Raw genomic sequence first — 22093 nt, forward strand, 5'->3', positions numbered from 1 at the left:
ACATCATGCTAGACAACCCACCTGATAGCTGTACAATACTGGCACGTCAACATGGATATTTTTTACAGTTCCATCGTACCACTCAAACTGCATCATCACTTTCTAGAAGGATAAGTAGAGTTAGCTGTTTACAGAACCCAACATAAGACAGACTAACATGGAATTTCTTCATGGGTCATGCTGAAGAATGACATTAAGTATTTTAGTTGAATCTATGACTCAAATGTCAGTCTGTAGAATTTCAGCTAACTTATTTCAGCTAACTTAAAGTACTGATTTAAGTTAGAAAGATGTAGCAATAGAAAGAAAAAAAACCCCACAAACCCAGGGGAAAAAGTTCCTCCTCACTTGCCTCATGTAGAGTTGATGATACTGTTTTTCTAAGAATAGGTACAAAATCTTCCACAGGAGAGAAAGCATTGGGAGCCAGAACTTGATAAAGGTCTAACTTTTTAGCTAGAGGAAGGAAAAAAAAACATTAAATAAAACACATACACTGTCTTTAATTAATGTTTCATACCTGTTAAGCTTTTCTTTCTGTGCTACCTTTCAATCCATACATCTTTAACCAGTCTGCTGAGGTTCTGGACAGGATGCCTGGTGTTTGAATAACTAATGGTGCTTCGTGCTTTGGAGGCTTTGGGAAGAAGCTAGAAGGTGCTGCATTTGCAAATGCTGTGGAAACCTAAAACAGATTTAAAGAAAAGCTCTTGCAAGTTTTAACATAATTTATTTTTACCCTCAATTCAAAATATCCAGAATGGAATCCTGGTGAACATAATTAAAACTGAAGTGCTGGGATTTCAACAAGCAAAACACTTTGAAAGTAGCTATCAGTGGTCCTCCTAAAAATGGGCTTTTATTGGGGATATAGAATCTTCTAAGTCACTTCAGACTGACTTCTGCTCCATAGGTAGTCTACACAGTCCTTAGTAGCTATGAGGTTGGAAGAGAGGAAAAAAAAACGTACAGCATAGGAAGGATGAGGGGAAATATAATTAAAATTTTATCCACAAGAAAATTCCTCCCAGACTTGTATAACAGTGCTACCAAGACAAGCCCTTATAAGTTTGTAATGGATTTAAATGTCCAACTAAATCACACAGGAGTGTCTTTTCACCAATTTAAAGGAGTGTTGGAACCTCATTTATATGATTGTGCACAGAGTTAGGCTAGTGCTCCTGAGATTCCCATTACAATGACAGGACAATGCTCTTTTCATGCATTCTGGAGAATATTTAACAAAATGTCTCCTTTACTGATTTTGTTCTTAATTTGCTCTTAACAATGGGTATTCAATAGAGAATATTCAAAGTTCACATATCAAAATACCTGACCAATCATACAATTTTTTTCATATTGTGGACAGTTAAAATTTCTAACCCTAGTTATTCAAAGTACATCTGAAAATAAAAATATACATACATCTGCTCTTTTACTACCAAGCAACCCACCAACTCTTCTTTGAAAACTCTGCTTGATGCTCTTGAGTAGGTCCTTAGCCTTCTGGGACTCCTGAAGCAGCAGATGAAAATCACTGCTATCAAAATTCTGCAATTATAAAAACAAATGGGGAAAAATAAGTCAACTATTGTTCAAACACCAACTGAAAGCAGCTTTCTTACTTTACTGTGCAAACATCAGTACAAGACTGCCTGGCATGGCAGAATCGAGGGTGAATGTATCTAATGCTCTGCATATAAATTAGTAATAATTTATCAACCAGATATTACTTTATTACTTTGAATCACTCTACAGTAAACCACTGCTTCTATCAGCCATAAGTCAACAAACAATAACTGCAAAATTTATTGACTTTTAGGAAATGTTTTCAACTGCAGAAAGAATTAACCACAGGTTTATTGAGCACATCCTCAGCATTTCTGTGGCAGAGACTTTCAGCACCAATTCTTACTATCAGCTTCTACTCAGGTGATAATCATCTCACCTTCTCAAAGTGAAGAATGATCAGAAAGAGAGAAAAATGCTTTGCCTCTCTCCCTGTCACCTACCTCTTCCTTGGAAGAGTAGCAATGATAACGGCCTCTTACAGCTTCTGCAAGGTTCTTTAGAACTGCCTATGTATAAAAATGGGAAGAGAAACAGTTACTCTGACTTGATAGTCCCTTTTGATAAGGTGGCTTGCTGGTATTCAGTTCTCAGTAGAGACAGAAAAAGAATATTTGAGATACATGTAGTGAGAAAGCCAAAATAATTATGTTTCCACCATTTGCTTACCAGTCTTATTTTAATAAGGCTGAAAAACTGAGTAAAGCAAGTTACAAGATGATGCTCCAAACAATTTTTTCATGTGTGCAAATATGCTCTTAAGAGAATAGGACATTAATTCAAGAACCCTAACGATTAGGTTAGCTCTCCCACAAGTTTATGGGAGAAGGCATTACAACTGAATAGGAAAAAAAATGCACTTCAGGAAGTTAAGTATTAACACAATTACTTACAAGGGAAGCAGGGTTGCTGCAATCATATGTAACAGTGTGAATCTGTACTTTTCTCCCCAGGGTACACTGCTGTGCATAATCACATAGTATTTCAAAAGACTGATCAGGGCTAATTAAAAAAGTAAAGAAAAATATATGAACAATGGCAGTAATCAAATGGGAAAAAAAAGGCTATACTGAAGAAGATATGGAAAAAAACTTGGGAAAGAAATAATAAATCATGGGAATTATTTAGGTATTCAGCATTATCATGCTTTTGGAGGGACCTTCTCTCCCTCTTTCAACCATTCCTGAGATGTCACTACTGGAGCTTGGTTCTGTCCTGAAAATCTGGATGACAACAAACCCACTAGGATTCTATTCCCATTCATAACTGCTTGTGAATGAAGTGTTCTGAATACTCCCTGCTACCCTGAAAGCCAAAGATCAGGAGTTGTGCCTTTGGTCACTGTGATAGAAAACCTTTCAGCTCTGGTATGTATAAGGATGTCCTGTTTCCAAAGGCACCAAAGAAAGTAAAACTTTGCTTTTTGTTTAGAAGTTAGTGTCCCACACAGCTATCATTTCCTGAGCTCTGATGGCTTGTAAAAACCTTCCCTTGCAGCTACACTTCTGCCAGGGATGGGAATTAAGGAATTTTTCACATAGTATGAACTTCTGATTTCTGTTCAGAGCAGATCTAAGCAAAACTTGGAACCTTGTAATCAACGCCGTGTGTTCAATAAGTTACCTGAAATTTAAGTTCAATTACCCTAAGTACCAATCTTGCCAAGCTTACACCATCCCTTTTTGCACATTTAAAATAAAATACAATTAGTAAACTAAGAGTAAGGTAACACTCCAAGAATCCTTATTGTAGTCTTTTCCTTGTACAAAAACCTTTTCCTAGTGAAAAAAAAGGGAAGAAATAAAGGAATTCAAAGGTATAAACTAAAAATACGTAATACATGGATCTTGAATTTTCTATTTATTTTTGTATCAAGTTCAGTTTCCTGTACCATTCCTGTGTCCAGGTTAAATCTGGTTGTTAAGACAGATAATGAACTTACCAGTTTCCTACAATAAGAACCAAGGAATTCAGTTCTCTCATTGGAAGGACATGCCTTAAGGCTTTCAGCAAATTGCAGCCTCGACCAGGCTCCAGCTCTTGTACCCACTGTCTTGCTTCATGTAGCCTAGGAGAGGGAAACAAGAAAAAGAAAGAATATTTATTTAGGTGCTAAATAAGATAGATCACAAAGATTACTAGAAACCACAGCAGCAGCTAAGATATTTTACATGTGAAAACCATCTTGAAACCACTGACCACATGTCAAATTCATTGCTTTTCTCCCCTCTTAAAACCACTGCAGGCACAAGATGAAAAACACTATTACCTGCAAGAGATTGCCCAAATTAAATGGAGACCTTGTCTGAAACACCTTGATTTTTCAGAGAAATTAACTTACTTACACATGAACATTGATGGCTTTTGGACTCTCCCACAGTGGTGAAATTTCTGTACTGAATGAGAGGCAGTACAATTCCTTCTTATAACAAAGCTGCTCATCTATTAAGCACTAATAAAGAAAAAATTATGAATGCATTACTATCCATGCTGCTTCTGGCAGGGTTATTATGTAAAAGACTAAAAATAGTAATTTCCTAAAAATAGTTACAGCAACATTTTCAGCTACCACTAAAAAAGCTTCCAAAAAGAACTCATAAAGATTCAAATATTTAGTAAGGATAGAGACAAAACCTGCAAACTTATGGCATTCCAAAAAATTTGTTAACAGGGCAGGAGGCAGGGATATTTGTTTCACTGGTACCAGGTTTTCTCTTCAGCTGATGACCACATGAAACAGCAGTGATCTAGAATGCACATATTCACCCACCATGCAATTTCTAAAAAATGTTTGCCTCATAATCATGGATAGGGCTAAACAATAGTTCAGATATTCAAGCTAAGTAAACCAGACTGGGGAAACTGAGTTTTCTTGAAGGACTTTTATTTGAAACACACAAATAATATAAATTGATGGTAAATAATTCCTTGGGAAACTGAATTGTACCAAGTGTCAAATATACAGTAAACCAGCTACATTATATCTTCCTTCCTTACTGCAAAAGTTTTCTAAAAACAAAGAGAACAATAAAGGACAAGTTTTTCTGAGAAGACAGAAAATGATTAATTTACCAAGGTTGTGACGAAAATTGTGAAGTGGGTCTTATTGTGACAAACATTAACTTAAAGGAAACTATATTTACTATAAATATCTCAACGTACAATTTGGCTCTACCTCTTACAGCTGGTTTTGTTAAGCAAGTTTATTCCACAGTGAATGCTGACAGAATTGAGAAACTTTAACAATAACACTTCCCTTAATAGTATTTTGAAGTATACTGGATTTGATTTGATTTGGATCTGTTTTGGACGTTAACAAATACTACACTTTCAAAGACATCTGAAGCATACTTTTCTACAACAGAAAATTTCTATTACATTGTATATTAGGATTTTAAGCAGATTTTTTTCTATTTGGCTCCTGACTTCTAGTTCCACAAAAGCTTGATTAATATGTTAAAATAGGCAAAATTTGCTTTACTGTTACTTACCAAAAGGTTCTTTTGAAAATCCAATAGTCTAGGTCCATAACTCAAATGAGACACATCAACCAAAAGTCCGACTTTAGTTCCTTTTATAACACCGAACACCTTGGAAAAGCCACTGTAAATATCAGCTATCTACAGTTTAATAATTTTACTGTTTATTCTGTACAATACCATTTTAAAATCAAGTATTAGGTATTTATTTTAAATTTTAGCATAAAGATGACACAGTGACAAAATCAAGGAGGAAAAGAAGAAGAAAAAAAGAGAGTCCTACTGGCTCCCAGTTAATCCTTACCAGCCAGTCATATTAACTTCTTCCATATACAACTTATTCATTACTTGAGAGGATAAATAAAAAATAACTTTTTTCCCTTCAGGCAAAATCAAGCAACGTTGTGGAAACCAGATTTTGGAATGCTGCATCTTTCCCTATTCCCCTCAAGAGGGAGTTACATCTGAGCATTAGCACTGCCAGGCACAGTGTGATGAGCAGCGGTGCAAGAGTGGCAAAATGAACTTCCTGACAGCTGCACTCCAGGCAGAGGTTAAGCTCAGCATTGTCTGCTCCCATTTAAATTGTGTGGAGAGGACCTGATGACTAAGACTGCAAAGAGAAAGGAAAAGACTATATCTAGAAGGCAGAAAATTGCATATTAATGAAAGGTCAGGAAAAATAATCCACTGTCAACATCACTGCATATTATGTGGAACCTGTAGTAAATAATGAAAATACAAAGGCTTTCTGGAAGCCACTTTTCACTAGTATTCAAAAGTTAATTTAATCTTTAATGCCATATAGAGTTTCATTCTAAAAATATACTGCAAAGTTCAAGTTACCTTTCTGCTGTCCTGCAACAGCCACTGAATTCGGTGCTGATAGAGTTCAATCACTCTGACAAAAGGCAGAGCACACATTTAGCTACAGCGCCCTCTCACCCTGGGTTTCAATGTAACAATCAACCACCTGTCTCCATCACATCCCGCTCTCACAGATGCAAAATCTGTGAGAAACAGGTGTTTTAAAATATGTTAAATATGCCCTTACACAACTGGTGGTTGCAGGGCTCACCACTTAAATACTTCTTTCCCTAAAGCAGAACAACTTCCAACAGTTTAATATTAAAATAGTTATAACCTGAGGTAAAACAAAATGCTTCCTGTCCTTAAAATTGTTTTACTTTAACCAATGGATTTTTAATTCCTTGCACATAGTGTCTAGAAGTTGGCAAACAGAAAGTTTAAGCCAACATTTTAAAGGGGCAAATCCATTTTGCTTTTTCCAAGCAGAAAAACTGCTTCTGTTTTGCCTGACTCAGTGAGGTATGCTGAAATGGTAGCACTCTTATCAATTGTGAAGATTATTCTACAGCTTATTGAACCTATAAATCAAATGTAAATTATTTAAGTTTCTTGATTTTATAAATTTAAAATTCACTTAGAATACTTTCAATTTCCATGTCATGACTGCATCCATGACTTGAAGCTAATCCAAGTTTCACTAAGTATAACCCCCAACTACACTGTGGAAACCTGACCATGCACTGGGTGCCTTTCTAAAATGAGCAAACTGCTTCACATCAACACCTGGTTGACAAGCATCTTCCTTACAACACCCCAAACCTCTGCTGTAGTGACATACAAGTATCCCTCACTCTCAATCTCAGCAGAAAGGATTTAATGTTGAGATACTCTGAGGTGCCCAGAGATAACAAATTAAGATTTAAGGTAGTGTCTACAGTAATGGAGATACAAAATCAGTTACACATCAAAACAGCAAAGATGGATACTTACTCAGAAAGTCTGGATTCAAAATCAGTAACAGTCTCCTCTGTAAACTCCACCACTTCACCACCACTTCCTGAATTCCTGGAGCACTATGCATGGTTAACACCAGAGACACACACAAGTTAAGACTGACTAGAGAAAAGGCAGTGTTGTACTTACAAAATAATATTGCCTTCATTTACCAGATACTCTAATGTTAATTGCAAGGATTCCAAACTGTAGTTTCTTATCCATTCTTCTGTTGTTTGCACCTTTTGAGACTGTGTTTTCTTCATTTGTCCTCTCTACAGATCAAGTTAGAAAAAATTATGTGCGGTACGTGAAATTAAATGTGCTGTTTAAATGTGACAAAAACCTAAGTCCTAAGGAGAGTTGCTGCTAGGCAATGCTTGTCCAAGAACATAATTTTATGTACTGGAATACTCTTTTGAATGTGGGGTACAAAGGAAAAGAAGCTTTCAAAATATCCCCAGACTGTGAGCTAAAGGAAGGGAAAAAGAGCAGACAGGAATGAAGACAACAAATAGGAGAGCTCAATAAAAGAATTAAAATAAATATCCCAGTGATTTACCAGAGAGGAACAAAAATAAGCATCTCCCAAACACAACTCAGAGTTTGAACTTGGCTTCTGCCTTTTGGAGGAAAAATGTAGCATCGACAGCTGATCCCATTTATTGTTTTGCCCAATTTGTTCTCAGATTCATCTCTGCAGAGAAACTACATGCAGTTTCATGACATGAGTGATCACACCATCAAACTGTCTGGGTATATATGCAAAGGTTTGTAAGGAAGCATCTTAGTTGTCTATCAGTTTATTTATTCCTCACTGTGAATTTACAGTGGGTATGCATTACTGTACCAGCTGCTCCATTTAGTAGGAAAACTCGCCTACCAGCACATCTTGTGTCTTGCTGCTATGTGTTCCCAGCAATCCATTATCCGATCCTAGATGAGGGAGAGCAAAATCCTGCCATGGTGGATGATTACCCTGTAGATGGAGTTCTGTCAACCTATGAGACAATAATTTTATGAGAACAATTCATTACCCATAAAATTCCTGTACTGTCGTAAAGACATTTCAAGTTTTTTCTGTAGGAACTGTTCTATGCTTTGACAGTTGTTTAAGCATTAAGTTAATATACGATGTTTTGAAGGGATATAGCATATACTTTCCATGAATTATAATTTATTTTCTATCTACATATGAAGTCTCAACTAGATTTTGTAATGGTTTCCTCACCCAATTTTTTCCAAATATTGATCATTGTCCAACAACCATGCCGTTTTGCTGATGTGTGTATCCATTATATGAATAAACTTAGCCTTGTTAAAAATAAAAAAAAAGCATTAGAGCCTTAGGAACAAACACTATTAGGTATTAATATTGTCAGCAACTTAAATGATAATTTATATTGTATGTGGGACAACAGCAAACTGAAAAATAAAGAGAAGTTACAATTATCCATTTATAGAAAACACATTTAGGAACTGTTCTGCAGAGCTGCTTGTTAATGGATTTTATGCAGTTAATTATATGCATGCACAGCTGCTGGGAGACCGGCTACAGAGCTCCACCAGGAAAAGAGATTAACCACAGCAAACCCCGGAGCGGCGCGGGAGCTGAGCCAGCCGGGCTGGCAGCGGCTGGGCGAGCTGCCCTCGGGTTTAGGCGCGGTACAAGTCATGCAAAAACCATTAAATCCTGGTTTTCCTTAGCTGGGCTCCACCGCCTCCCCCCGGCCCGGGACACCCGGGCCCTTCGGCTCACAGCGGGCGTTAGCGCAGCCCTTGCCGGCCCCGAGACCCCGCTCACCTCACGGGGGAAGGGCCCTGGGTCCCCGACCCCGCGCTGTCCGTGCCCGAAACTCACCTCACCCCAGCGGGGAGACACCCCTGGGCTCCTCCGACCCCGCTCCGCCCGTCCCGTCCGCTGACACTCACCTGACGGGAAAGGCTCTCCCGTGCCCCGCTCTCCCTCCCCGGCACCGCGCCAGTGACAGCGACTCCTCGAACCCCTCAGCACCTCCCGGCATCGCCCCGACCCTTCCCCCGTGCGGGACCGGGAGCGGAGGGGCCCAGCCCGGTCCCTGCCCGCTGTTGCGGCGTTGCCGGTGGAGACGGGGCCGGCCCCGGTGCGCCGCTTCCCGCCGCCTGAGGGCGCCGGTGGGCGGGAGGCGAGGGGCCTCGCCGGGTGTGAGGGGGGACACCTGAGAGGACACACTTGAGGGGACACAGCTGAGGGGAGACACACCTGAGAGGATACACCTGAGGAGGGACACACCTGAGGGGGGACACACCTGAGGGAGGACACCTGTGTGCGGGGCGCTGAGAGGGGAGACCTGAGGGGGGACACACCTGAGGGGAGACACCTGAGGGAGGACACCTGTGTGCGGGGCGGGGTCACTTCCAGTCAATGCAGCCGGAGGCAGTCGCTTTAGTAGACAATTTATTTTGATAAACTTGCTCAATAACAAAAATACAAGTGAAGAAAATTATGTTCATTTTATACAGTTTGTATTAACATTTGTTCGGAAATCATTAATTGAAAAAATGCTCTAACCAATAGAAAACAACCCTCAGTAAAGGCCGGGGGGCGCAGGCGGCGGGCGCGGCCTCCAGCCCGGGCAGAAACCATTTCCTTCATTATGTTCATCCTTCACAAAGGTTTTAAAGGACAGCTTCCATTTTCCCGTGTGTGTGTTTCGGGGCGAACAGGAACCTACAGTTGAGTTCTGGAGTGGTTAAACAACGGCTCGGGAAGGCAGGGACGGCAGGAGGGCCCGGCTCTGGCGGCACCGCCTCAGGCGGAGGCACTGCCCGCGGCCTCGGGCCACCGGCGCCGCTCCGCAGCTGCACCAACAGCGCACGAACCGCCTGGAACGGTCCGGCTGGCGTGGCCTGGGAAGCACCAGGGCCTCCCCAGGTCTGAGCCAAACAGCTTCCAGGCGATTGTTTCAGCTGAGCTCAGTGATGAGATTTATACAGACAAATTTACTTGCTTTAGTTTTTCCTTCTGGAAGTGTTTTCAGTTTCCAATCTTACATTTTGTTAGCCAAATAAATGACAAAGTGTGCACAAATTACATTATGATGGGGTATCAAACCTTTGGGAGGATTTAGAAGCAAAAGAATAAATGGAATTCTCTAGTGATGTATAAAATGAGCTGTCCTTCAAAAAGTAAAAATAATGGCTGGCAGAATCAGAAAAGTTTATGTAAACACTCAACACAAATATGGGATTAACCTTTGGAGAAGATTCATATGGAAACATTTGCTTTTCATGAACTGAAAAAGTCTACAGATGTTTAGGCATGTTCAATACGAACTTCCTGTAGTTCAAAACAAAACCTTGTGCAAATAAAACCTATAAATAGTCTTCAGCAGATTTTACAGTGATGCTCTTAGGTATGAAAAGAATGCACACAACTTTAAAACAAAAGTAACAGACATAAGTTTGACAAATGATTGCACCATAAAACAGTGTTTTATATACAGTTTACAAGATATGATTTTCTGCTATAAATTAATACTGTACTATATAGTACTTAGTGACCTTATTAAAAGCAACTGTTGACAGCTGTCTCTTCAATTACTGGTTTGGGGTTTTTTTTTAAATGCATTTGGCTGCATCTATTTCTGGACTTGAAATACTCAAATATTTAATAAATCTATTTGCTAAACCTTTGCTAACATTTAATAATTCATAGCAACAGCACTGGCAGATCAGATCAATTTCCAGTCAGCCAGCCACAGTCTGGGTATGCTCCAAGATAAGTGAGGTTGGTTTTTTTTTTTGGTTGTTTTTTTTTTTTTTAATTATTATTATGATCCATTTAATCAAAGCCTAAATCCACATGATGTTACAATAACTGAAATAAGTAAGTTGGAGGGGCGGGAAGGGAAAGAAATTTTAGCAGCTTAGAAACTCTCCCCACCCCCCAGCTGTGTTCCAGTCACAAAAATCTTGACCTATTTACAAGTGTAACATTTCTGAAAAGATAATTTATAATCCAAGTTTTAGTGAATACTTTATCTTAGGACACAGTAGTGATAACACCAGAATTTTGAAACATATCAAGCAGCTGAACCCTGCCTTCTACCTCCACCACTATCACTAGGAGCCTCAGACTGCCCATGCAGATGAAGGCTTAAATTAGGAACCAAATTATAATTATTAAACCATGACTTCCAAGTAAGTGCTTGGCTGTAATTTCAGATTAGCACACTTTGGAAAAATTTAGTGATCCATAAACACTCCATTCTGCTTGTGAATGAGCTGACTGGGAAAAAAAAATTACTTAGAAACCATTCCAGTGGCAAATTTGGTCAAATTTTTCAAAAGAAAATAGATATTAACAAATTACATTTTTGTACTAAAATACCTTGGGTGGGGGAGAGGGAAGAAATGGAGAAAGGCAGGGACCCACAATGGTCTGAATGGCACAGAGTTTAAAATAATTGTGCAAACTGTGTTATTTTTAAACACTCCAGCTTATCTGGTAAGCGATTACTTTGGAAACTGCTGATTTTATTTTAACATAAATCTCATCCTAAAATGACTGTCTATACATTAATGCAGTTCCTCTAGTAAATTCAGTGAAACAGTGCTCAAAACAGATAATTTTTTTTTTGTTTTCAGAATGAATCTCAGGCAAACTATGATTAACAGGAAAACAAATACTGATAGTGCAGGCAGCTTCCCTGGAACACCAACCTAGTAGTGAATTAAGATGTCTGTGGATTCAATGGTTTATCTTTGTGGTGAAAAATAAAACTACTTTTAGTGCGGAATATTTACTCCAAATTTTGGTGGCCATTAAATCTACATTTAAAATAATAACTTTAGTAAACAAGGCATACGTTTTTAACGATTATATTGCTCATTTTTTTGGCAAAGATGAATTAATACTCAGCTGAAATAAGTTCATCCATCTTTGCAGTGGGACAGTGTTTGCATTACTTTAAACATTGCATTTTATATGTGCTAAAAGGAATGCTTACCTATGGTAAAATGCTGTGCTTGAACATGTATGAATGCTAATGTAACAATGAAGTAGAAAAAAGAGATTTTTCTGTACAACAGTTGCTAATAATTTAAATAGTGTCAGTTTCCCAAAATTAGGATTTTAAGGTATGACATGATCTCACCTTCTACCCTCATATACAAATAAATTACCATAAAAAGAATTTTAGCTTAACTTAAAATTGCACCTAGAAAGGCATGGGATCGTTTGTACCTATTACAAAAAACTGTTAAAATCAAGGGCTGCTACAAAGAATGAGGTAAACTGAAGACTCTCAGCTATGTGGCCTTCAGAAAAATGGCTTTTTTCTATTGAGTTCTAGTTTTGCACACCACAGTGTTTTGCTAGCAAAGCATTCTGAGTTCTTTTCCAGGAATCATCTGTGTGTATATACATATATATATATACATATGTGTATATACACACACACACACATACACACACACTGTATACTGCATCAGCAAAATATATATATATTTATATATATATTTATATAAATATAAGGACGAAATCCCCCTCTAAAATGTTCCTTAGTGTTTCCTAGAGCTTATGGGGGAGCAGGGGATGTATGTCTTTTTGCTGTTACATACATTGAGAGAACATGTTTTGATCTATTGGCTTCTTGGTGCAGTAATGCAAGATTGATCCACATTGGTGCCAAAGGCTTTGCTCATCAGAAGGAAGATGTAAAACTAATCTCCTAAACAGCGAGGCCAGCCTCACTCGAGTTCCTCCACAACCCTCTGGTCCACCACAAAGTTCATAAATACTTTGACTTCCAAATTGTTAGACATTAAAAACAGAACAGTCCAGTAATGTGGGGCGTTATGCTTGTCAGTGTAAAGCATTCTTCACTAGTTCCTATCACAGTGCAGACCTGACTGCATTGAAGTATGCTCAGGAGATTAGTCAACGTGGTCTGTATTTGGTTATGGGAAAGGCTCTCCTTTTTTTCATCCAAAGTGCATAGTGAGAACAAGTCAAAGCATTCCTCTTTTCAGTCAGTGTTTGATAGTCTGATTTAGGCATCCTCCTGAGAATGCAATTCTGATGTCTTGCTCTTTTCCAAAATAAAGTCCTGCAGTCCAGACATTCATCAGCCAGGTAAACAAACTTTGCCAGCAAATAGAAGTCCCACTATTGTAAAGAAAATGGATAAGACAAACAGTACATACGAAGACCCAACCACTGTGTTATTGGGTAATTTATAGGGTTGACCTCCAACTTCATTGATGTAAAATCCTATTGGAAATATTAGGGCTGCCATACAGAATAGAATCACTGCAAAAAAAAAAAAAAGAAAAAACCAGTCACTACTGTGTTAAAGTGAAAGCATTTACCTGTTCACAGAGTGCTCCAGAAAAACAAGCAAAGTATCCTGACTGAACTGAAGAGCTGAGATCAGAGCTATCTGAGCTGGTAACTTGCTTGAAATGACTGAGTAGGCTTTGTAATGCTTTCAAAACATTCCTCATCTACTCCCAAGAAAGACTAAAAGTCCCCAGTTTTGACTGTAATTTCAATTCTGCTCACTAGATCATGAACCCTCTTTACAGAATAAAAAATTGGTAGATATACTTCTATCACCATCTCAAAGTTTAGTCATTTCTTCTCCAGTTATTTTAGAGTCATTTTGCCCAGTCAAGATAAAGTAACATTCAACACTGAAGAAACTTTTTATATTATCAGTTGTCTTTTTCCAACTGTAGATGCCCTCTCCCATTCTTCACACATTCATTTTCTGTAAAAGCTTTGCTAAAAATAGAAAACATTCAGATTGTCATTACAGTTTCTTTTAAGATTAAAAGATACCACTTTCCTAACATTATATGAATGTCTCCTTAGATAATGAAATATCCTTAGAATTTCTCAGTGTAATACAATGAAATGAGTTTTCTGATTCAGTTTAATTCAAGCTTCTTAGTGAAAAACTAAATTCACTCTGAGAACAAAGAGACCAAGCAATGAGGGTTTTTATTTCACTTCAAATTCACGTGTATGTTTTGTTCTTGCAACTGACTCTGTGTGAAAGTACAAGAAACTCAGAACTCTTGTTAAAGAATTGCATTACAGATTTCACAGGCCTTCAAGTATCAATAGTAACCAAGATTCCTCACAGCACATTTCAATACCCTGATCAAATCCAGGAGAGAACATCCAGTGTTGTTTCCCAGATGACAACTTCAGTGTTTCTGTAGCACACCTTTGGAAAAGGAACCCTGTTTAGTTTGGACGTAGCTGTGCAGGACTCTACTGTCAATCAAGGCAATGATGTCTAAATACGGCTCCTCTGAGAGGTAAGATATTCTTCACAACAAAAAGGATTAGCTTTTGAATTGGTCTGATTGTATATGCAAGAATATACCATTGGGTTTTTTTAATCAGTATTAGAATAAAACGGAATTTTATCTGACTACCTGTTCAGTCAAGTATTAGTGCTTTACTCTTATTTAACTTCTTTGTATTTCAGCCTTGTTTCAGACATTGTTTACTGTGAGTGGAACACGGCACCACAACACCCATTATTCAACCAAATCCAATTAGATCTGGGCGGAGAGAGGAGCTGAACCTGCTGTGTTCTCTCACCAACCCCACAAATCCACATACCAACATCTTCTGACATGAAGCACAGCTCACACTGAAGCCTCTCCTAGTCCTCAAACTCTGCCTATAATCTGGCCACACACAAAAAAGAAAGTTCAAGCCAAGTTACAATGCTCCTGCCTGAACAAAGTGCGTCATATGCTGACTTTTTCAGTTTTCTCTAGTTAACACAGGCTGCTGCTTTTAGTTTGTTAGTAAGGGACACAGGTGCTGTCATTGTCTCCTCTTCCCCTTCTCCACCACTGCAAGACAGAGGAAACTCTGGGGATGCTGTTCCCTACTTGAGCCTTCTTAAAAGTCAAAGAAGCAACATCAAAAACCACTGGCAACAGTAATAACCATCACCTTAATCACCAGCTCCCCTGCAAGAAGTGCTGCAGCTGCTTTTGTTTCCAGAGGTATGTAAAATAAAATCAGGAGCTTGCCTGTCCCCTTCGGCCTCACCAGAACAAAGTTTCTAGCCTTTACAAATGAGGAAATGATTGGTTGGAGGAGCATCAATATTTTTTTAATGTAGCTTCACTGCTACTCTTCCTCACTAAATACAGATGCTCCAGTTTATCCAGCCCACATTGAACCCATTTTTTAATGGACTCTGTGTATATCTAAGCTGAACAGTTTACCACATATTATATCTTAGTGCTTATGATTTCCATAGCACAGGTCTCAGCTTTGAGGAAAAAACACTAATATTCTAGAAGATCCTGGGCATGATAAATCTGCATTCAGAGAGTGTCCAAGGAGGACCTGGGCATAAACAAAGAAGGATGCTTTCATAAACCATGATCCACATCAGAACACCAGCTGCTCCTTGCCCTCCGAAACACATAAAGCAGCTTTCACAACACCTTGAGCCAAGAGCAGCCAGCACCAGGATCTTTCCTGCGGCTGCCAGGGCCGAGCAGGAAAACCCAGATGTTCCACTGGAGGGGGCTCGTGTCTCGCTCGCACCGTGCCCGCACCGCCGGGTTATTCTTCAAAGGGGAAGGGAAAGAGCACAATCAGAAAACATCTGGAACTGCACAGCTGCCACATTCCTGCTCAGTGCCACCTCGTTAGGCCATCTATTAGAACAGAACTAAAAACCCAGACACCAGATGTTGAAACATCAAACAATGAAGAAAGTTTTAATCGACACGATTATTGGTCCATGTAATTTCACGTTACACAATCTAATCCTTAAAAAAATGTTTCCTTTTCTTAATTGTATCTCAAACATCTGAGTCCATCTGAGAAAAGCATGGGTATGTGTTTCTTGAGCAGACCTGAGTAAGCACAGAAGAGCTTTCTAGTCTGCATCTGAATGGTGGCTGTCAAAAAACCCAATTAGTTCCTCTAATTCTTTAGCTTGAAATTGTTTTGAGCATCTAATGACATCTTCAGAAGAAATCTGTTCTTAAAAAAAGGTTTAGTCTTCAGAGGCTCACTGTAATATCTGCTTGCCTCTATAGAGACACGTAACATAGAAAGCAGCACCTGGTACAAGTCTTTAATAACTCAAGAAGAACTTTATTCACTGGGGACACCAGAGACAGACACATTCACAGGATAGCTACTGTTAGTTAAGGATGTGATTATCCTGCCCCATTTTTACTTGCATTCCAAAAAGCAGTCCATTATTGCTCATGAACTTTTAAATTCTCAGGAAAAAAAAACCAAACCAAATCCACTCTCTGATAATTGCTGGAAAAATGGTAGAAATACGATTTTTCTGTCTAGCATCTTCTCCCTTGATACATTTCAGAGAAGCACCTCATCCAGTAGTAGCAGACACAGAATTCATTCCCTTTCTAGCTGCAGCAGATGGTGAGAGACCTGAATCTGTACAATGTAAACAGATCTTGAGGGAGAGCTCTGTGAATTCCTGCAACAGCCAAAATTGCAATAACATACATGAGATCAGCTATGTGGCCTCCATGGGGAATAAGCTCTGGACACTGTTTCTATTTATGGAAATTGACAGCATCTGTCTGAAGGACCATGAAAATGAAACCATGAAAATGACAACATTTGAGATTTCCACACCTTCACCACATCCTACCTTATCAACCAGAAGACAGAAAACAAGCACCCTGAAAAGGCCAGAGATTTACATAAATCAGAAGCAGAGGCAGCAAAATAGGAGTAGTGTCAAAGACGTGAAAAAATACCAAAGCCAGGTCACTTTTTGGGTACCAACTTGTGTCGCTGTGTCCCAAGGCATAATTAGTGATGGGATGGTACAGAAGCTGATATGGTAAAAGGCAGTTCTGGTACACAAGCAAAGGAACAGCTGATCAGAGCTCTTCCTGCTATTGACACACCAGGCACAGCTCTGGGTTTGTAACACCCTGCTCACTGAACAATCACACAAAACCTGGGCAGTGCACAGATGAACACAAACAAGGAACAGTACATTACACAGTACCAACGTGGTACTACTGAAACACCAGTGAGAGTTTTGATGGTATCTACGCCCAGAGTGACAAAACTGATCATATCAGTAGGAATACTGATTCCTGGAAGACACTTTCTACAAAATTCAAAGAAAACCTTCCCATTTATCTGTACAAGACTTTTGTCACTCATGCAGTATGACCTGGAGGACAGCAATATCTCTCCTCTCCACAAAGCTGTTTGCAGAGATGTCAGAAAGGATAAGTTTCTGTGCAGTAAACCCACCAACAAATGGGAATGAGACAAATGCTGTGCTTGTAAATACCCTCTGGGGTGTATCCCTTCAGAAGTGTATAAAAGAAAGGGAACTGACAGATCAAACTTCTGTCTTCTTCATGTCTCTTAGCAAACAAGATAAGACCACATTCATCAACAATTCATATTTATAGGTATGTAGATGAAAAAAATTAGCTATAGGTATTTACTTGAAAACACCTTGAGTCATCCCAAGATTACAAGCAAAAATTCAATTAAAAATATAAGTTATACAACTATATATAAGTTCCAGCATGAACTGGACAAAAGTGACCTCTTACCAGGCTTTCCCTGCTGCTCTCAGAGTTGTAAGGAAAAGGGTGAACAAGGATTCCTTTCCCTGAGATATTTACTCCAGACCCCCCTGCATTTGAAGGACTGGAGCTGCCAGTCCCAGAGCTTCCCTTGGAAACCCCAGCAGACTTCCCTGCCTGCCCAGGATAGCATGTCCTGCATTGTGTTCAGAAAGTTCTGTGAGAAGATCTGCTAGCAGCCTGCATGAAGCCACTGCGTTTTGAAATCACTTGCAGATGAGATGTAATACAAATATAAAGTCTTCCCTGCCCCCTTCTAATGAGTTACACATTTTCATCTAAACCGCACTGGCACTTCACAGGAAGGATCTGCTCAGGGTATTCCAAGTTGATTCCACATGGCTGCATAGTTCCTAATACCTATATTAGTTCCTAATACCTATTCCTAATAGTAACCTACAAATAGGTTACTAATTTGGGTTGCATCCAATGAACTACAGAAGTCACTCTCAACCACTTTTTGAAAAATCTAAAAATCTTCCTTCCACTCACTATTTTTTGAAATTAATTTTTCTAACAAGTGAGTTCAGAGATAAAATTCCCCATCATCTTTGTTATCAGGAATGCAAAGGTCACAGAGTTGTATGTATTGGAGATGAATACCAAAGACATTGAATTTCGTAATTTCAGCAAAACAGAAATCATATCTTAATAGAATTATGAATAATTCTGACTTGCAAAAGAACAAATTAGTGTGTTTCATTATTAAACATCTCATACCAAGAAGACAAGTGGTGAAATAAAAATGTCTTTCTATATTGAGACATCTAATAATGAACCTGTTGCAAGCCTGAAGAAATCTCTAGAGAAAAAAACTCAAAACAAAAAAGCCTTAGGGTACCACTCTTTTTGGCTGAACTAATCATCACAGCTGTAGAAAACTAAAGCTGCAGGGATGTGATGATTTCAGATATTAAAGAAAAACATTGATATCTAGAACTCAAACTCCCCTCTTTACCCAAGAGCTTTACTCCAGCTCTCTGTAAGCATTTTAACATTATACTGCATTTTGACTTTAACCCCCCAACACATATATTAGAGACACATGAAATATGTCTAGATAAACAGGTGCACTGGAAAAGTTAGGATGGAATATTCAGTAATACTCAGGTCAGCTATTTTAATCATTCACCGGAAAATAACTGAAAGTCAATCACAATGGATACAGCATTTCAATAGCTCCATTGTCTGCAGGAGCAGCACTATTAATTTAATATGCTGTGTTGCAATGTTGTCAGAAAGATGGCTTTGATTGTACAAGTACCTCAGTGAAGTACCTTTGTTGAAGCTGAGCACTTTTTAATATTATTCCCTTCCCAAAAACAAGGTTAAATCTAACACCTATTAGATATCATTAGATGTCAGAGTTCCATTAAAGCTTATTTATGCCCGTGTAAACCACAAACTTGCATTTTCTAGTTAGTGTTCACACTACCTTAGTGGTTTGTCATAATTCAAGTCAATTTAAAAGCCCCCAGGTGCTTTTGAGTTTTTTCATGCTGTCATCCCCACCATTAAGGCACCATTTCTCAGTTGGGCTAAGCCTGCAACACACACCAAGAAAAGGAAGTTTGAAAGTTATTCCCCTTGCTCATTATAACTGGCTTCTTTGCACTGAAGTAGTCATAGGATATGTTTCCCTGTGTGCAAACACAGGGCTGCTGGAGCAGGCTCAGCTGTGAGGAGTTACACAGGTGCTCATGCAGAGCACAATGAAGGGAGGCAGAAAAGCACTGGTACTGCTTCCTCTGGCTAAAGCACGGCTGCAGGTCACTTGTGGAAGCAGAAGTCTTGGTGCTGTGAAGCACAGCAGATGCTCTGCAGTGGGCAATCCTCCTGCATAGCCAATTAGGATGCAGACATTCTGAATAAAGCAGCTGCTGTGAGCATGAAGTGGAACTGAACCAGCCTCAACCCAGAACGAGGTATTCATGAGACACCTGAGTAAGGACAGGTTACCCCAGATGTACCAACTGCCTCCTCTGCCTCAGAGAGGGAATTTTCAGTAATTGCAAGCTGCTAGGGTTAAGTCCTGGATATATGGGAGTGGGGAAGTATGAAATACTACAACCACTCAAGTCAGAAATGACCTCTTCGATCCCTGCTCATTTTCTTAGGTCAATTAATGGTACTGCCATTACCAAGGAAAGTAAAGGGGTCAGGTGTCCCTTTCTTTCACACCATTATTCCCTCTAAATTACAGTCACTTAAGACACCAACCCCTTTATTTCTGAAGACTTATTTTTCCCTCAGATGGGGTATTCAAAGAGAAGGAGTGTTTTGCATAGCAGGAGCCCTAAGCAGTTGCTCCTTTCCAACACTGTGGTGTTATTTCAGACTCCACCAGTTTATCCTGCATACAGGTCAACTGTGCAGTTGAGGTCACTTACTTCCAGTGAAAGCTATCCAGCGGGCATATTTAGTAGCTTCTCTTCGCCAGTGGGAAGCCACCAGCAAGCCACATGTGACAGTTAGTGAAATGATTCCCATTATGATGAAAAATAACGTAGTGACCCACTCGGGAGGCAGCCGTGGAGGAATACAGGTCCTGTCACGTCCATGGATGGTTTGACACTGTCGCACAAGGCCAACTGTGAGAGCACCTGAAAACACATAGCAGAGAGGCAAGTAAACTTTCAAAATCCTCTCTGAGGGGCGCTCCATTGCAAACCACAGCTCAGAATTGCCCCAAAGTAAGGGATTCTTTCTTTGATGAACCTTAGTAAGCCTTTCAAACACGGAGGATGGGGGGCATGCTATAAACATCTGTCTTCATGTTCCTTCATCACATGCTTGCACAAGCTGAAGTGAGATGGCTGCAAGCTGTATCTGGTTCCTGAGTGGCAATCAAGGTCTAATCAAAGGGATAAAGCACTCGTAATAGAGCCTGCCAATATCTGCTAACGTGGTAGCTGACTTGCATAGAGGATCACTCACTCATCTGTGCAGGATGAAGTACTTTTATAGTCTAACAAAATGAGTTGCAGCCCCCTAAAATGCATTTAATTGCCTAATATCTTTTCCCCTCATTTGTAAATACAGCTTTAAGCCTCTGACTCTTGCAGCAGAAACTGCATTTGGTTCATGTATGATTTTAAAAACATTAAAAAACCCCCACTTCTTGACAGTAACTCATTAAAAAGAGTCCCTCCATGCAAGACTGATCAATCCTTTTGATTGCTAACAAGAGTTACCACACACAGAAACTGGGAAATCTACAGAAAAGTCCTATCAAAAAGATCCTTGAAAAAGGATAAGATTGATACAGGAACCATAAAGATTTAACCAAAATGATGTATTTTCTGTTAAATAATAATTTAAAAAAAAATCATCTTTTAAATCCGAGTCAGTGTTTTTGAGGCTCATAAAGAAGCTTTTAGTGAACTTTAATAATGAAGTTTTCTTTCTAACCCCAATTTAACATGCAATATTAAGATTCATTTCTTCCAGTGTCTCTTAAACATTAAGTTCTAGATTTCTCAATTTTGTCTTTTCTTCTGAACTGTTGCCTAAATAATCACAATTATCCTTCATCTACATTAGGAGCAAAACCTAACAGTGGACAGCATTAGAGTCAACATCTTTCTCCACAAATTACTTCAAGTAAATACTGTTTCAGTTGACCTGTTTCACATAAAAAGAGGACAACTTAGACATAATTACAGTAAGACTAGGAAGCTTAGATTTAGCATGTCTTTTGGAAGGAGAAACATCTGTCATACTTTCTAGCCTCTTTTTGGGGGAAAGAAAAAGTGTGAAACAAAGGAGAAAGCCAATAGTCAAAAGATTAACCAGTCCTAGCATGCACCTCCTGGCACTCTGGAGCCAATTTCTAGAGATCCTCTCTGCTCACACCTGAGCAATGAGTACCAGCAGAATCAGCCTCTGAGCTTAGAATTGTTGGGTTAGGAAGCAGCATATTATGTTTTATTAGATGTTTAGAATCTTATTAAATGTACTGCTTCATATCCCAGGGTATTAGAAGAACCAAAAGCAAAACCATTACTGAACCTGTTCTGTTGAAGTATTCTTGCAACATTTGTTTAGACTACAAAATTTCAGTCTTATTCAAATATATCTTTTTAATTACACATCAACCGACTGAAAGATTCAGGGATGAATTTTCAGCCAAAAACTGAACAACTACAAAACCAATGAAGTTGGCATTTTCTACTCCAGGCACACAGCAATCACACCACTGCTGTGCACCAGGATCACACAAACCTGAGCCAGGGTTACACAAGCAATCCTGCCCAGCTCCATGCCTGCACAGTGCAGTTTTACATGAACTGCTTCTCTTCCAAAGCTTGCAATGTTTTCATTGCACATCAGCTGCTGGGGCAGAGGGGAGATGTGTCCTTAAATGTCAAGCTCCCTGGAACACACACACTTGCAGAACCTCATACAAAACACTGAGCAGTTTCCTGTAGTTTGGGGATAAAGAGGCTATTCACTGCAGCATCATAGAACAGGAAATTAATCCCAATCACTGTGCAAGACCAGGATTTAACAATTTTGCTATCCTTACAGCAGAAGTCAGTTTTTTCTAAACTGCAATTCTAATCAAAGAATGACTTCATAAAAATGACATCATACACTCAATAGATGCTTTCTGAATT

At 39.2% G+C, this 22093-nt stretch overlaps 2 protein-coding genes across 3 annotated transcripts in view; both read right to left on the reverse strand.

Moving 5' to 3' along the window:
* The window catches only part of VWA3A (von Willebrand factor A domain containing 3A), a 27991-nt gene extending 17014 nt beyond the window's left edge, over positions 1 to 10977 (reverse strand). Inside the window, exons 1-17 of the mRNA XM_041462112.1 lie at positions 10942 to 10977; positions 9566 to 9740; positions 8656 to 9077; positions 8083 to 8165; positions 7735 to 7852; positions 7025 to 7126; positions 6849 to 6931; positions 5895 to 5949; positions 5061 to 5159; positions 3915 to 4021; positions 3512 to 3637; positions 2463 to 2571; positions 2013 to 2078; positions 1426 to 1551; positions 547 to 685; positions 353 to 456; positions 22 to 102 (exon numbers count right to left, since the gene is read on the reverse strand). Coding sequence (XP_041318046.1) covers positions 22 to 102; positions 353 to 456; positions 547 to 685; positions 1426 to 1551; positions 2013 to 2078; positions 2463 to 2571; positions 3512 to 3637; positions 3915 to 4021; positions 5061 to 5159; positions 5895 to 5949; positions 6849 to 6931; positions 7025 to 7126; positions 7735 to 7852; positions 8083 to 8165; positions 8656 to 9077; positions 9566 to 9740; positions 10942 to 10977 — 2031 coding nt within the window. The remainder of the gene's footprint in view (positions 1 to 21; positions 103 to 352; positions 457 to 546; positions 686 to 1425; positions 1552 to 2012; positions 2079 to 2462; positions 2572 to 3511; positions 3638 to 3914; positions 4022 to 5060; positions 5160 to 5894; positions 5950 to 6848; positions 6932 to 7024; positions 7127 to 7734; positions 7853 to 8082; positions 8166 to 8655; positions 9078 to 9565; positions 9741 to 10941) is intronic.
* MOSMO (modulator of smoothened) overlaps positions 9271 to 22093 on the reverse strand; it is a 31591-nt gene continuing 18768 nt past the window's right edge. For both annotated transcript variants that reach the window (XM_041462646.1, XM_041462647.1), the window contains 2 exons: positions 19865 to 20077; positions 9271 to 13146 (listed from right to left, as the gene is read on the reverse strand). In XM_041462646.1, the coding sequence (XP_041318580.1) occupies positions 12962 to 13146; positions 19865 to 20077 (398 nt within the window). In that variant the 3' untranslated portion in view covers positions 9271 to 12961. The remainder of the gene's footprint in view (positions 13147 to 19864; positions 20078 to 22093) is intronic.

The sequence above is a fragment of the Pyrgilauda ruficollis genome, unplaced genomic scaffold (genome assembly GCF_017590135.1).
Source record: "Pyrgilauda ruficollis isolate IOZ18807 unplaced genomic scaffold, ASM1759013v1 scaffold16, whole genome shotgun sequence".
In the NCBI taxonomy this organism is placed as follows: domain Eukaryota; kingdom Metazoa; phylum Chordata; class Aves; order Passeriformes; family Passeridae; genus Pyrgilauda; species Pyrgilauda ruficollis.